The 14,165-nt window shown below is 53.2% G+C and overlaps 6 protein-coding genes across 6 annotated transcripts; 3 read left to right on the top strand and 3 right to left on the bottom strand.

The window, feature by feature from the left end:
• Positions 1-2,271: 2,271 nt before the first annotated feature.
• J4E93_007629 (uncharacterized protein) lies at positions 2,272-3,764 on the bottom strand (the record flags this gene model as incomplete). The annotated part of the gene is made up of 4 exons (XM_049345534.1): positions 2,272-2,414; positions 2,467-2,840; positions 2,893-3,377; positions 3,435-3,764. The coding sequence occupies 4 exons, from the start codon at positions 3,762-3,764 to the stop codon at positions 2,272-2,274; spliced, it is 1,332 nt and encodes a 443-aa protein (XP_049197061.1).
• A 984-nt stretch (positions 3,765-4,748) lies between these two features.
• J4E93_007628 (uncharacterized protein) lies at positions 4,749-7,253 on the bottom strand (the record flags this gene model as incomplete). Its single annotated transcript, XM_049345533.1, has 4 exons — positions 4,749-4,883; positions 4,939-5,766; positions 5,817-7,055; positions 7,107-7,253. The coding sequence occupies 4 exons, from the start codon at positions 7,251-7,253 to the stop codon at positions 4,749-4,751; spliced, it is 2,349 nt and encodes a 782-aa protein (XP_049197060.1).
• A 182-nt stretch (positions 7,254-7,435) lies between these two features.
• Positions 7,436-9,309, top strand: J4E93_007627 (uncharacterized protein; the record flags this gene model as incomplete). The annotated part of the gene is made up of 4 exons (XM_049345532.1): positions 7,436-7,619; positions 7,679-7,945; positions 7,994-9,101; positions 9,153-9,309. The coding sequence occupies 4 exons, from the start codon at positions 7,436-7,438 to the stop codon at positions 9,307-9,309; spliced, it is 1,716 nt and encodes a 571-aa protein (XP_049197059.1).
• A 602-nt stretch (positions 9,310-9,911) lies between these two features.
• On the top strand, positions 9,912-10,916 carry J4E93_007626 (uncharacterized protein; the record flags this gene model as incomplete). The annotated part of the gene is made up of 4 exons (XM_049345531.1): positions 9,912-9,974; positions 10,024-10,140; positions 10,278-10,796; positions 10,845-10,916. The coding sequence occupies 4 exons, from the start codon at positions 9,912-9,914 to the stop codon at positions 10,914-10,916; spliced, it is 771 nt and encodes a 256-aa protein (XP_049197058.1).
• A 700-nt stretch (positions 10,917-11,616) lies between these two features.
• On the top strand, positions 11,617-12,982 carry PGK1 (phosphoglycerate kinase; the record flags this gene model as incomplete). Its single annotated transcript, XM_049345530.1, has 3 exons — positions 11,617-11,682; positions 11,743-12,163; positions 12,216-12,982. 3 exons carry the CDS (start codon positions 11,617-11,619, stop codon positions 12,980-12,982), a joined length of 1,254 nt encoding a protein of 417 aa, XP_049197057.1.
• A 259-nt stretch (positions 12,983-13,241) lies between these two features.
• J4E93_007624 (uncharacterized protein) lies at positions 13,242-13,613 on the bottom strand (the record flags this gene model as incomplete). Its single annotated transcript, XM_049345529.1, has 3 exons — positions 13,242-13,269; positions 13,317-13,419; positions 13,469-13,613. The coding sequence occupies 3 exons, from the start codon at positions 13,611-13,613 to the stop codon at positions 13,242-13,244; spliced, it is 276 nt and encodes a 91-aa protein (XP_049197056.1).
• Between the last annotated feature and the right edge of the window lie 552 nt (positions 13,614-14,165).

Below are 14,165 nucleotides of genomic sequence, written 5' to 3'. Positions count from 1 at the left end.
AGGATCATCGCTGTAGAGTGCGGAAATGAATATCCCAGGGACGGCGCGATTGGTGTCTATGAGCGGAATGCCATGACCAAGCCAGACAGCTCTGGATCCTATAGCCGAAGTGCTAGCCGTCTCGGGTGCACGTGAGGACACATAGGCGTCCAAGTATGTTTGCGGCTTTTTGCCAATCGTACGGACAGGTCCATTGCCCCGACGCACTGCCCCAGCACACCCCAATAAAATCTGCATCGTGAACCTTAGTGGGCACGGTGCTTGCCGTCTTTTTTGATCTGCTGAGAGCTGGCTGACCGCTCTGACAACAAACACAGCGCTCGGTGCACGGGAAACCATTGCGATGGATGACGTGAAAGCAAACTGTGAGAGGCTGCGCATCATGCAGTCGGCGCTCGGAGCAAAGGCTCTTCCAGCTGCGTGGTCAGTGGTTGCGGTAAAGGTGTCAAAAATGGCACGCGTAGCGAACGACTGGAGGTTGATCTCTGGGCGTGCCAAAATTGCGGGGAACACGCCCTTTCCCCTCTCGGTGAAGTCTCGGACGACGCCATGCCGTTGCATGAGGCAGCGAACGCAACCACCAATCTGCAGTGATGCACACGTTCCATCCTTCCAGATTGCACCTAGGTGCTCGGCACTCTCATGCACCTCCCGCTCAATTTTTTCTCTGCATCGCGATCGTGATCGAGCGTCCGCGGCCGCAGCCCGAGCCTACCCGTCGGTACCTGTGACTTTCCCGGTCACTCAAACATCTGGGGCATTACACCCATCATCCTTACTACTACATTGGAAAGAAGCGAAGACCAGGTCAAGCCTTGATGCGCACGTCTAACGAGACCATTTTAGCGGTCCCACGCGACATGATCTGCAGGGAAAGTAACCGTCGCACGACATGGTCTGGTTCATGAACGTTCTCCGATGGCTGAGGCTCAATGTCTCTGCATGTACCAACCGTGTCAGCACTGGAGAGTCAGCTTTTACTGACCCCTCCAGCTCCTTTGTTCGATGCGGGGCTCACTGCCACATCAGCGTTTCTGGGAAAGGCGTGCGTCGCAGCCATGATTAATATTCACCATCCAATCCTCGTGCGAGCTTTCGGCCGTTGGGACGGAATCAATATCCGCTCAGGTCATCGGAAAAAGGCACTCAAATACAGCCAAAGAGTTTATGTCATGTCGGGCGACTAAAGCTGCAGGACAGCAACTGTACGGACCCACTAAGGTTTGAGCTCCACTTTGAGAATCTGGAGTGAAGATCCCAAGGTCGGTGCATCATCGGTGCGGTAACTAGTAAGTAACCTGGCCGGTTCGCACTTCAGCTAGAAGTAGCGTGGATGGTCTCATCGGACAAAAGAATACAAGCTGGAAACACAAAGTGCTCTGAATTTGGCAAGAAACCCATAAGATGTATCTCGGTATCATGTGCCATCCATCTCAGTCTCACATGGCAAACATGACCAACTTTCATCCAATCACGACTCCGACCCACCACCATAGATGAGCTCACATTTCTGCCCAGCATCAGCAAGTGCACAAACAAAAAAAAAACTAACTTAATGGAACGGCTGAGTAGTCACTTACAAGGTCGCTCGTACAAGTACCATGTTCTCCTCTCGCTGGGTAACACCGATCCAACCATGCCTGCTCGCATTTGCATTGCTATTAGGTAGTCAGCAAGGAGCAGTTGTTTCCCACCAGCACAACATTGTACGTACAGCCATCAACTCCAATGGGCAGATCGGTGACGGAAATCCGCATGAGCAAACAGGTAGGCCAGATGGAGCTGGCGCTGGTGCTGCTAGAGAGACGGCAGCGAAGAGCGCGGAGACGATGATGACGGACTTCATGTTTGAGATGCAGAGAAACTTGGATGTGAAAGTAGTGTCAGGGAGTAGTTGTGAAGCTGCAATTGTCTATGAGGCGTAGAGCTTTTATGTGAACGAGCTGTACTCTGGGCTCCAGTATCTGACGTGATACCATGTCAAGTTAGGAAAAGGCATATGAGACATTCAGCGAGAGCTGAGGGAAGCCCGAGTTACCGATACGAATGAAAGACCATCTCTGAGTCTTCGACTGCGGCATGAAACTCAAATAGGAAAATGTGTTCTACCAAGAGCGCGCTGTAAGATACTGTGGCTGGCGGAAGAGTTGGACACGAACGCAATGATCTTGGAAGGTCTGACGCTGTAGCGAGATGACAATGCCAATGGTGATGCTCTCGAATGAGACTGAATTATCGTCTAAGTCTTGATGCTGCTGATATGTACCACATCTAGAGCTTCGATGATCCCTTCGGCCTCTCCATGGCCTTGGTCTTGCTCTTGAAATTTTTCACAAGCTGTCTCACTCCCAAGTCCAGCATGACATCTTCCGCACCGCCGGGTATCCTTATGCCTGGAACCTCGCGGTATATTCCTGCTCGTAGATTAGTTACTGCCTGTAATCCCATGATACTCACAACACTTACTCTCGATCAACTCTCCTTGTCCACTCTTCGTGTATCCATTACCGCCAAATAGCAGTTGCGCCGTTTGAGCGCATTCGTTCAGCACGATGCCGCTTTGTGCTTTGACCATGGCGGTCAGGCCACCCAACTCGATGTCTGCTGACGCCTTTGGTAGGTGCACCATTTGGTATACGAATTGTTCGACCCAGGCCCATTGTGACTCTAGCAGCGCACCAGCTTTCGCCAGGCGGTGGCGTACGACGGGTTGTTCGACGAGAGGTTTGCCAAAGGCTTCGCGTTTGAGGACGTATTCCATTGCGGCGGAAAGGGCAACACGCGCTTGACGGGTTGCGCCAATGGCGATGCTGAGTCGTTCGTGGTTGAAGTTGGTCATGCTGTGAAGTTTGGCGTTAGCTGGAGTACTTCTTGAGACTGTTGTTATCTTACATGTACTTCATGCCCATACCCTCTTCTCCAATGAGATTCTCAACTGGCACTTTGACGTCGTCAAGTTCTATGAAGGTCGTTCCTGCACTGACTTGGCCGCCAACCTTCAGTCTGCGCATGTTCACTCCTGGGTTTCCTTTCAAAGGCACGACCAACATGGACAGACCCGTGGGTCCAGGGCCACCAGTCCTGACGGCCATTGAAGAGTAGCTCGACCAAATTCCGTTGGTGATCCACTTCTTGGTTCCGTTGACGATGTAGTGTTTGCCATCGGGTGTCTTTGTAGCGGTCGTTGTGATGTTTGCGACGTCTGATCCGGCTTCGGGCTCGGTGATGGCAATGCAAGTTCGCTTCTTGCCGGTGAGGAGTTCGGGAAGGTAGCGCTCTTGGAGCTGTTTGCTGCCGTATTTGATAATGGGTGGCACACCGAAAGACATGCCTGTGGTCAGAGACCCAGCCGGTCCTGCGAGGCCAGTTCGCGCCATCTGGTGCGGCTGTTAGTTGCGCTCGAATCGGGTATTGGCATAACTGGGAAATCCTACCTCATCGGCATAGATCATGGTATGAATGTAGTCCCATTCCTCGACCTTGACGACACCCAGGATGTCGTGGATTCCTAGCTTCTTCAACCATTCCACTGGCAACGGAGCCGGTAGTGTCGGAAGCAGCATGCCTGCTTTCGCGAACGTCTCAAAGACATGCTCCGGCACAGTCTCTTCTGTATCCCAGGCCAGAGAATTCTCCAGGAGATGCTCATCCACAAATTTGCGACACGCTTTCTGCCATCTCAGATGCGTCTCCTTGTAGTATGGGGATGGTAGGCCGACGATGTAGGGCGGTTCGGAGAACGGGACGAAAGCCGTGGAAGACATGGCGATGTTGTCGAGGCGAGCCGAAGGTAGAGTAGAAGATGCGAGCGACGGGGTTCTGCTACGGGTAGACTACATGATGGTGTTGCGCTCGGTATATGGAGAGGAGAAGTGGAGTCCGGGGTAGCTTCAGGTCAGCCGAGGTTCGCCAGGATTACACGCTTCTGACATGTCATGAACCGACGACTACCAGATTGAGGCGCAAGCCACGTTACTTGGGCTGGGAATTGTAAGCAATTACAATCAACACTAACACGATAATCGGATAGACTATTTTGGTCTGCGCTTACGTTTGTGCTTTGAGTCCCGAGGGGTTGGACATTGGTGTTGCACGCCAAACGGCGCGCAAGCCGAATCAGGCAAGTTGCCAAAAGCCGTCGATTGCTGGCGTCTGCAGAGTTACCACAGGTCATCTGCACAAATGAAAGCCTCCAGAGCACAGATCTCGAATGCTGCGACCTCCATCACACAAGCACGTAAACTATCTCTTGTTAAGCTGGCACGCATCGCGTATAACATAGAATTCGTTCACAGTTTATGCCATTTCTCACTCCAGTATCGCATATGCAGTGTTCACTCAACAATCAAATCCCGGATTGGGATACCAGTCGAATCGAGTCTGGAGTATGCTGAATGGCAATGACTACAATCACTTCGTACAGTATGAACATCGACTGTTGAATACTAATACTTATCATCGTCGTCGAAGCAGACCATTGCTGCTGACATCAGAACATACATCAAACATATGGTAGTCCACAGATCGTAGAAACTGCTGGTATTCTAGCTATTTTTTGAAGGAACTCTACGAGGTGATTATGCTACATACTCTTAAGCTAAAGGTGCAGTGGTAACGTAGCCGAGTAATCGAGCGAATGTCAGAAACAAGGTACCGTAACTTACTCACATGTAGTTCCAGTTGTTGACTGGCTGGGCAAGGTGAAAAGTCGCCTGTATCCTACGAGACGGGTGTATCAGCGAGAACTTCTAATCCTCCTCGATTTCACCTTCCTCGCTTCCACTGCGGAGGGCGCGGTCTTCTTCTTCCTTCTTGATGGTGCTGGCTGCCTCAGGAACAGGCGTCTTGGACTTGCGGTCAGGGCGGGGAGAGTAGCGAGCACGCTGTGACGGAGTTAGTGTCGTGTTCTCAATATATATGGGGCGTGGTTTTGCGGACCTTGGTCTCACGATCGCGCTTGGAAGAGCTCTCGTCGCTTTCCCGACGGCGTCGAGCTGATGACGTGCGACCACCGCTGTCGCCGTAGTCTAGCAGACTGACAGTGGCCTCACGGGGATCGGCCCTGCTGACATAGGATCGCTCGCGTTCGGCTTCACGCTCGCGGCGCTCACGTACGTAGTGATCACCGCCAGGGCTGCGACGAGAACGCTCGTAACGATCGTCGTCTCGGCGCTCACGGCGCGGGGGAGGAGACAAGCCTGTACTGTCGTTGTTCCTGTAGCGCGCCTCCCTGTCCTGTACCGCACGACGGCGCTCTGCAGCATACGGGTCATGTTCAGGTGAGCGAGTTCGTGTACGGTGACGACGATGAGAGTCAGAATGACCATTGCGATACTCACGATCTCGGTCACGCCTGTCCCTACTACGGTCACGGCCATCGCGCCTGCTTCGGTCTCTGCGGTCGCTCTCCTTCTCCTTCAAGCGGGACATGAACTTGTCGAAAGCCGATTCGCGGAGGGTATCTGATTTCAGTGCGCGATACTCGTCTGTCTTTTCAACGCGGGGACGTACCACTTCCCAGGTGTCTGACAGCGACACCGGCGGGTCAAGATGCTTGATAACTGAGCGAAGCTTGTCCACAGTGGAGCGCTCGTTGTACTCTTCGTCTTGGCGGTCTTGCTCCTCGCGTTTCTTGACCTTCGCAAGGACGTAATTGTAGATGCTATGCATGGACTGTTCGTCAATATCAGCGGTGCGAGGATCTTTTCGCATAACGTTAAGGAAGTCTTCCACAGGGGTCGACGTGGTAACCTCGAAGCGTTGTTGCTAGCAGCACAGTTAGTCCAGTTCTAGTGGGGAGTTGGGGGTCAACATACCTCTAGTACATCAAGCGCCCTTCGGCGCAGAGTGCGGAACTTGCCCTCTTCCTCCTCCAGAGCATCACGGAATAGATCGAGTGGCGATGATCCGCTCTGCCCAAGCATGGCTGTGTAGCGCGGTTCGTTCTCGATGTGACTGTGAATGTCCTTCCACTTGGTACCAGCGCGAAGCAAACCGTCCCTCCTAAGCTCGTCTAGAAGCTCGAGGAATGCATCACGGTTCTTGCGCTCGACGCGGTGCTTCTTGCGTCGCTCAGCTTGGACTTTGTCGTTGTGTTCGCGCTGTAGCTGTCTGATGTGCTTTTCGAACTGGTTCAAGACATCCATTCGAGTCAGAGTTTCGAACTTCTCGCTGTTGAACTCGTTGTTCTGCTCCAACTTTTCTTCAGCTGCCTGCCAACGCGTGAACGGCTCCAGATCCAGGCCCTTCAGCAGACCCATGACCTCATCGAGTGCAGAACGCCTGCTCTCTGCCTCTTCCTCTTCGTGCGCCTTCTTCAAGGAGATGATGTACTCTTCGAACAGAGCCCTTCTCTCGTTGTCGTCCTTGGCTGAGCGGAAGATGGTTTCCTCTTCGATGATGGGAAGAGCAGTCTTCCAGCGTGTGTAGTACTTGATCTCGGGGTGCGAGCGCAGCATGGCTGTGAAGTCGGATCGTAGCTTGGCTTGGCGATCCTGCTCCTTGTGCTTCTCTTGGGCGCGCAAGTCTTCGCAGTACTTCTTGAAGGCCTCCTCGCGCTTCTCCGGCTCGGGAATGGCGCGCCAGTTGGGATCGTGGATACCGGCGCGGACGGCCTGCTGCCAGGTCCAGTCGGGCTGCACCTTCATCTGCCTGAGCACCTTCATGAAAGCAGCCTCGGCTTCCTGCGGAGTAGAAAACTGCAGCTCGGTGCCGGTCGTGAAGCTGATGTTGGGGCGGTCGCCGCCAAAGCCAGATTCACGGTCGCGCTCGCGATCACGGTCACGGTCATCGCGGCGGTCGTGTCGGTCGGGGCGGTACTCGTCGCGTTCGGGGCGTCTGTTGTCGTATGAAGGCGCGTTCGAGGCTGGTCCCGTTGGCCATCCCGCAGGACCGGCAGGAGGCGGGCGCTGGTTCTGCAGGCTCTGCTTGTACTCGTCGATCCTCTTCTGCACAACCTCGGGAATCTCCCACGTAGTCTCGCTCGTGCCAGTCTTTGCGAAGTATCGCTTGCCGTTTGCTACGTGCGCAGTCCAGCCGGTGCCGGGAATCGCGCGCTTTTTAGCGTCAGTATTGTCTCGCTGTCGAATGATCATGAGATCAAGTACCTCTACATCGTCCTTGAGCTCGTCGGGCTTTTCCCACGTGGTTTGGTTCGTGGCTTTGTTGAAGTAGTACTCCTTGCCATCGGCTGTTGACGCGACTGACCATACAGAAGCTTGAGCCATTGGCGGCGCGTAGGGTGGGCCGTTCATTGCGCCGGTTGTCGATGGTTGCGCGTGGGGATGGGTAAAGTCAGAACGCTTGTCTGCAAAGAAGTTGTGGAACTTGTTCGCGCACGGACGGTTTGAGTAGCGCGAAAGCAGGACCCCTAGTTCAGGCACCACATTCACGTGTTCCTTCACATCTACCTTCACCTCGATAGTTCTGTGGAATCATGGCAGACGATGAGGTGATACAACGCAGGAGCCTCGAGTTTGCCGAGAGCTCAGTGCTGGAAGCTGTGGTGCCTGCGAGTTCCGACATCGACATCAAGAGCGAGATCGACTCTTGGGATGGTGCAGCAGACGACAATGGTTCCATATTGCCGTTCCTAGCACAACGAAATGTGCTACTTCTCGGTACGTCTCCAATAATGGAATACAACTAGCACGTCTCTTACTCATACACAGGCCTTTAGATGAACTCCTAGCCGTATATGTTGTTTTCCAAACACCGCTGTTAGACGAAGCGACCTTGAAGTCGTATCTTGCAAGACTGGTGATCAACGTCGAGGCTTTTGCATTCAGTACGGTTCCCCCGTCTGATCAAGATCCAAAAGCTACGCCTCCCAAAGAAGTCATCTTCTCAGGTACCATCAATCACACAGATGAACCTACGGTTGTCAATCATGGTGAAGAGGACAGTGCTCATACTTATGTCATCTGGAAGGTGGACGTTTTCATAGGTGAGTTTATCAGTTAAGCCCGCATACATCGTATCTAATCATCACCAGCTCGTCCACAAGGCAGATTTCACAAGCCCGCAGTATACTTCCAACCCACAGCGTCCTTTAAGCCAGAAGAAAAGCCTCAAAAAGATGCGTCGGAGGACGACTACCTTCCAAGCGGCGTGCCGACACCACTGAATCTACTGCAGTCATTCGAGAATGATCCCGCTCTTGTTGGTGTCCATCCAAGACTCTCAGCAATGCGTATCAGCAAGGTCACTCCGACTGCCCCTGCTGCTAAAGAAATGGCTCGACCGATCCGAAACGGACAAAGACCACTGTTCCGTGTGCTGCCGCCTTTGATATGGAGAATACGTTATTCGAGGATCCAAGCATCAATAAGCGACCTGTCTTTGATGGCCTCTCTAGATCTGGAAGTCGCTCAATTTGCTACCTACGACGTCAGAATCAAGAAGGTCGGCCTGGCTCTGCATGGAGGCAAGGTTCAAGAGTTGAACGACGAGCTGGATACCACGACGAGCCACAAACCTGGTGATCAGCTGACGTTTCTGTACAAGATCAGACCTGATATCGGTACCGATGGAACACCAGCACTTGGGAGCAAGGGTCATTACTTGACGTTGAATGTTGAGGCAAATGTCACAATGTCTGATCATTGCCATCCAGATATTGCTATCGAGTGGAAGACACCCGTTGACTTCCCGTCAGAACAGGCGCTCAACTTGGCCAAAACTAGTCGGCCAAGTAGCTCTACAACACAGAGCGCGAACGCAGCCAACCCCGACGCCCTTGTCACTCAAGATGCCCAGGATCAACCCGAACAGGATGCTTCACACAACGACGTCAATGTCACTCTGACAGTGTCTGGACCGCCCAGTGTCAAGGTTGGCGAGATCTTCACGTGGGACGTATTCATAGTCAACCGGTCGGACAAAACGCGAAGGCTGGCAGTTCTGGTCATCGCGAAAAGACCGAGAGACTCGGGGAAGCACAAATCACACCCATCTGTCTCTTCTGTAGGCGGACCTCGAACGGACAAGAAAGAGTTGTTTGGGACGGCGGTCGTTGACGAAAATGTCGTGTACGCTAAGCAAAAGAGTGCGAGGACCGATACAGCGGACTTGATCTGCTTGACAACCGACATACGGCTCGGGTAAGTCGGAGTAAGCAGAAAGGTCACAGATCGAATGGCTAACGTGCTCAGGCAACTCTCACCCGGCTCCTGCTACACGGCCGACCTCAAGTTTCTTGCGCTTTCGGCAGGAGTATTGTCCGTGGAATCGATACGAGTCGTCGATCTGGTCAGCAACGAAGCTGTGGATATTCATGATTTACCAAGTATTGTTGCTGTAGCCTCGTGAGCTCGCAACACCTCCTATAGCTTAGACTATTTTTAGTCAATGAAGCGTGCGATGCAGATAGTGTGCCCCCTTTTATGTTGCGCCGTTCCAAGGTTGCTTGTAGTAGACCATGGACGGGTTCGTGCTTGTGACGCCGAGACAGACTGTGGAGCTCACATGGCGCTCAGCAGAGTGGAGCACAGATGCCACCACCGAATTCGGTCGACGAGAAAGTGCTAGACATCCGGGCTCCCAACTTTACGTCTTGGAAATAGCTCGATAGTACGAGCCATAGGCGCGCGGAACTAGGCTGATGCCAGTCGTCGCTTGATGTCTGAAACTCGTCATTGGTCCCGGCGTGAAACTCTCGCCACTGTTGCAGCACCTCCGCACTGAACCCTGGGCTGCGGCTGCGCATCGCATGCCTCTGCTACACTTCCTACCACAAACCGCTCTTAATCACGATAGTATTGTCGCCTGCCCTATTTCCTTATCGCGCTTTTGAGCCGCAACAGATAGGACCACTTATAGCCGCACACGGGCCTGCGGCTACGTTTCATCAACGTCATCGCGATCTTCGAGCAACGCTACACCTAGAGCTTTTCACAGGACCCATACTAAACATGAACAGCACCAGACACAGACTGCTTTACCAGCTAAACAGCCGCTGGATATACGGGAAGATCGTAAGCCACTGCTCCTGATACAATTTGATGGTCGACTAATTATTTCCAGCCGCTGCTGCATTCGATAGTATTCCTGCTCCAAATGGCGGCCGTCAGCATGCTCACGCGCAAGTACAACCAGTACTATGCGGCGCGTCCAGTTCTCACCACGATGATCACCAACGCCGTACGTGCTCCCTTGTTATAAACGCCATGCGCATCGAGTGGCATGGCGCGCGACCGTCACACCGCATGTTGCGACTTCTGCGCCGAACCCGACATATCTTAGACATGACGAAATAGGGAGGCTAACACCATCTGCAGGTGTTGGGTGGTATCGCGGACACAGTAGCCCAGACGCTCACCGCCGTGCGGGAGCGCGCAGTACGCAAGAAGGGCGGCCCAGGCAAGGACGACTTCCTGGCGATTGAAATTCACGAGCTCGACAGACGGAACCCGTTCAACGAGAACGACCTTATCCCCGACTCGAAGATACTCCCCCCGCCTTTCGATTTCGAGCGAACCACGAGATTCATGTCCTACGGTTTCCTCATGTCGCCTATCCAGCACAGGTGGTTCGGCTTCCTGTCCAGGACTTTCCCCGTTTCAAAGACTGCGACATGGTTGCCAGCACTCAAGCGCGTGGCTTTCGATCAGTTCCTGTTCGCCCCAGCTGGTCTGGCTGCCTTCTTCACCTTCATGACCGTTGCCGAGGGTGGTGGTAAGCGTGCTGTGCAGCGCAAGTTCCAGGATGTGTATGTACCTGCGCTCAAGGCCAACTACATGGTCTGGCCGGCCGTGCAGCTCATCAACTTCCGAGTCATGCCTATCCAATTCCAGATTGTAAGTTCTTTGCTCCAGGTTGCAGTTCTATCAACTAACGTATGCCAGCCATTCGTATCTACCGTAGGTATTGCTTGGACAGCTTACCTCTCTTTGACGAACTCGGCCGACGAAGCCTAAGCCTATCCGAATTATGCGAACGAATTCCCATGTTTAAATATCATACGTACACATAAGGTCTGGTCATGGTGGCATCGGGTGATTCCCTTTGAGCGTCTCGCGCGTTAGCATGTTTGGTTAGGCATTTGCACGGCGTCAGGTTAGTTGATTTTGATACGGTCGATGTGTTATGTACAGTCTTGAATTTGATACAGAATGAAACTATCATCATGCACAAATATTGTTCGCCTTGCGTGTATGCTTGGATTGTGTGTTTTACCAAGTCTTCATGTGGAGAGATCATGCAAGACGCGTTGCAACGATACCCCAACACCACTGAGTACTCTCGGCCGCGGGGGATGTCGACCTTGGCTGCCCACTTTGTCAAGCCCCAAGACGCGCGGGCAGCAAAATGTGTTTTACCTCAGCTAATTTCTCTAGCCTGGTCACGTCAACTTGCTTTTTTGTGGTTCGATAAAGAGCGCGAAGCTTTGCATGCAGGAGAACCCGTGGATTGCCCCGCTACACCCCACCAAGCCTGCCCATGACGATCTGAAGCTCGACAACAAACATTGAACACCTCCCACGCTTCTTCTTTTCTCCAACTCATTGACGTAAGTTGACCTTTACCTGAGGTATATAGCTGGCAGTTGTATATTTCGATTGATACATCTAGAGCTTCATTAAACTCACACCATCACAGTACTACTATACACCCACCATGTCTCTCTCTAACAAGCTGTCAATTGCCGACGTCGACCTCAAGGGCAAGCGCGTCCTCATCCGAGTGAGTATATTCGGAACTTTGGTGTGAAGTACAAACACAAATCTGACCGCGACACACCAGGTCGACTTCAACGTCCCTCTCGACTCCGACAAGAACATCACCAACAACCAGCGCATCGTCGGCGCCCTTCCCACAATCAAGCACGCTGTAGACAATGGCGCAAAGGCCGTCATCCTCATGTCGCATCTCGGCCGCCCAGACGGAAAGCCAAACGCAAAGTACAGTCTCAAGCCGGTTGTTCCCGAACTCGAGAAGCTCCTCGGCAAGAGCGTGACCTTCACAGACGACTGCGTCGGCAAGTCGGTCGAGGACACCGTTAACGGCGCTAGCGGCGGCCAGGTCATCCTACTGGAGAACTTGCGCTTCCACGCCGAGGAGGAGGGTAGCTACAAGGATGACGAGGGCAAGAAGCAGAAGGTTGACAAGAGCAAGGTTGAGGAGTTCAGGAAAGGCCTGACTGCTCTTGGTGACATTTACATCAGTGAGTGACACCATAGTACTATGAGGAGGTGCAAAGTACTAATCATTTGTAGACGACGCTTTCGGCACTGCCCACCGCGCACACAGCTCCATGGTCGGCGTCGACCTCCCACAAAAGGCATCTGGCTTCCTTGTCAAGAAGGAGCTCGACTACTTTGCGCAAGCGCTCGAGGAGCCCAAGCGCCCCTTCCTCGCCATCCTCGGTGGCGCCAAGGTCTCCGACAAGATCCAGCTGATCGACAACCTGCTCGGCAAGGTCAACAGCCTCATCATCTGCGGAGGCATGTCATTCACCTTCAAGAAGACACTCGAGGGCGTCAAGATTGGCGACAGCTTGTTCGACGAGGCCGGCAGCAAGACTGTCAAGGACCTTGTTGAGAAGGCGAAGAAGAACAACGTCAAGATCGTTCTGCCCGTTGACTACATCACCGCCGACAAGTTCGACAAGGATGCCAACACTGGCTACGCTGAGGACAAGGACGGTATTCCAGATGGCTGGATGGGTCTCGACTGCGGTGACAAGTCGATCAAGCTGTACAAGGAGGCCATTGGCGAGGCGCAGACCATCCTCTGGAACGGTCCCGCCGGTGTATTCGAGTTTGAGAAGTTCGCCAAGGGCACCAAGGCGACGCTCGATGCTGCCGTTGATGCTGCACAGAGCGGCAAGATTGTCATCATCGGTGGTGGTGACACAGCCACTGTTGCCGCCAAGTACGGCGTAGAAGACAAGCTGTCCCACGTCTCGACCGGTGGTGGTGCGTCGCTCGAGCTGCTCGAGGGCAAGGACCTGCCCGGTGTATCCGCCCTGTCAAGTAAGTAAACCAGTCACTCATAGAAGTGAACGGCAGCTCAAGATGAGGGAAGGTATATCTTCGAAGTTATGATTGTAGCTATAGCTCTTTTCGGTTCAATAAAGATACCGCATTCCACCTCGTGGCCTATGGACGTGATGCGTGGAGTCTTTGGGCTCACTTTCTCAACCGTATTTATGTCTCGAGCTAGCCATATCCTCATTCATTTGATGGGTCGTCATGTCTTCCGTTCGAATCGCGTCTGTTCGTGTCGACTATAGGTATCGCTCATTTGCCCAGCTTCTTAAGCTCCTCCCTGGTTGTTGTTAGCACCTATACATTTCCAGTAGATAATTGTCCTACCTCAGCTGAACCGCAAAGTCGTCATTCGTGTCATCATCGTCCCAGCTCTCTTCCCAGAGATGTGTGTTGCCGTTAGGGATCTGTGTCTCCTCCTCAGTCCAGTCTGCAGACACGTCAGCGTGATGCACCCCCCTTGAACCATTCCAACATACCCTCTACAGGAAAGTCCTCAAACTCGTCATCCTCCTCTAGCTGTGTCGCGGGCTTCTTCTCGGGCGCCAGTGGTTGCTCGCCGTTCTTGGAGTCGCTGACGACGGCCTTCTTCATATCGTTGCTGCCTTGTGCTGAGCCGGACATTGTGGCGTTTTCAGGAAATGCGATCGGCGACGTGTTATGGTACGGATGGGTGAGTCGAGTTGTGATTGCGCGGTGTTGTGGCTTTGGTGAGCTTTGGTGATGCGGCTCTAACAGCGGAGGAGCGGCGGCGGCGATTGTCCGCAAGGCTTAGCGCGACGTCACGTGGTGCACCTGGCAACTGGGTTCGCGGGGTACGAGTACGTCAAGGTCGCTGCTTGGCTCCGAGAAAGTTCCTTGTGATGCATGGTGGTGCTTTGCTGTCGCCGTTGTACCTCGTTCACTCTTTTCAAGCCGGACCTGGGGTGCGTTGGAGGGCAAAGTACGGATAATGAACATGACGTACACGTACTTTAGCTCCGAGTAGCCGGACGAAGCTGTAAGCACCGCCCGTCTGGTGGGCTCTAGTAGGTGTCTAGACACGCGCTCAGTGTCTTAGCTGGCGTATCCGCTTTACGCTGAGATTTGAATATACTTACTACTTCTCTTCGTTCAATCTTTCCCGTATCTCTCTTTCTCAGCCTCTTCTGGTCAACCTTTTTTCGACCAGTCTCT

This window comes from Alternaria ventricosa (genome assembly GCF_023758065.1).
Source record: "Alternaria ventricosa strain BMP 2768 chromosome Unknown scaffold_14, whole genome shotgun sequence".
NCBI lineage: Eukaryota > Fungi > Ascomycota > Dothideomycetes > Pleosporales > Pleosporaceae > Alternaria > Alternaria ventricosa.
Note: the sequence above shows the minus strand (reverse complement) of the source record. Positions and strands in the feature narration are given on the sequence as shown.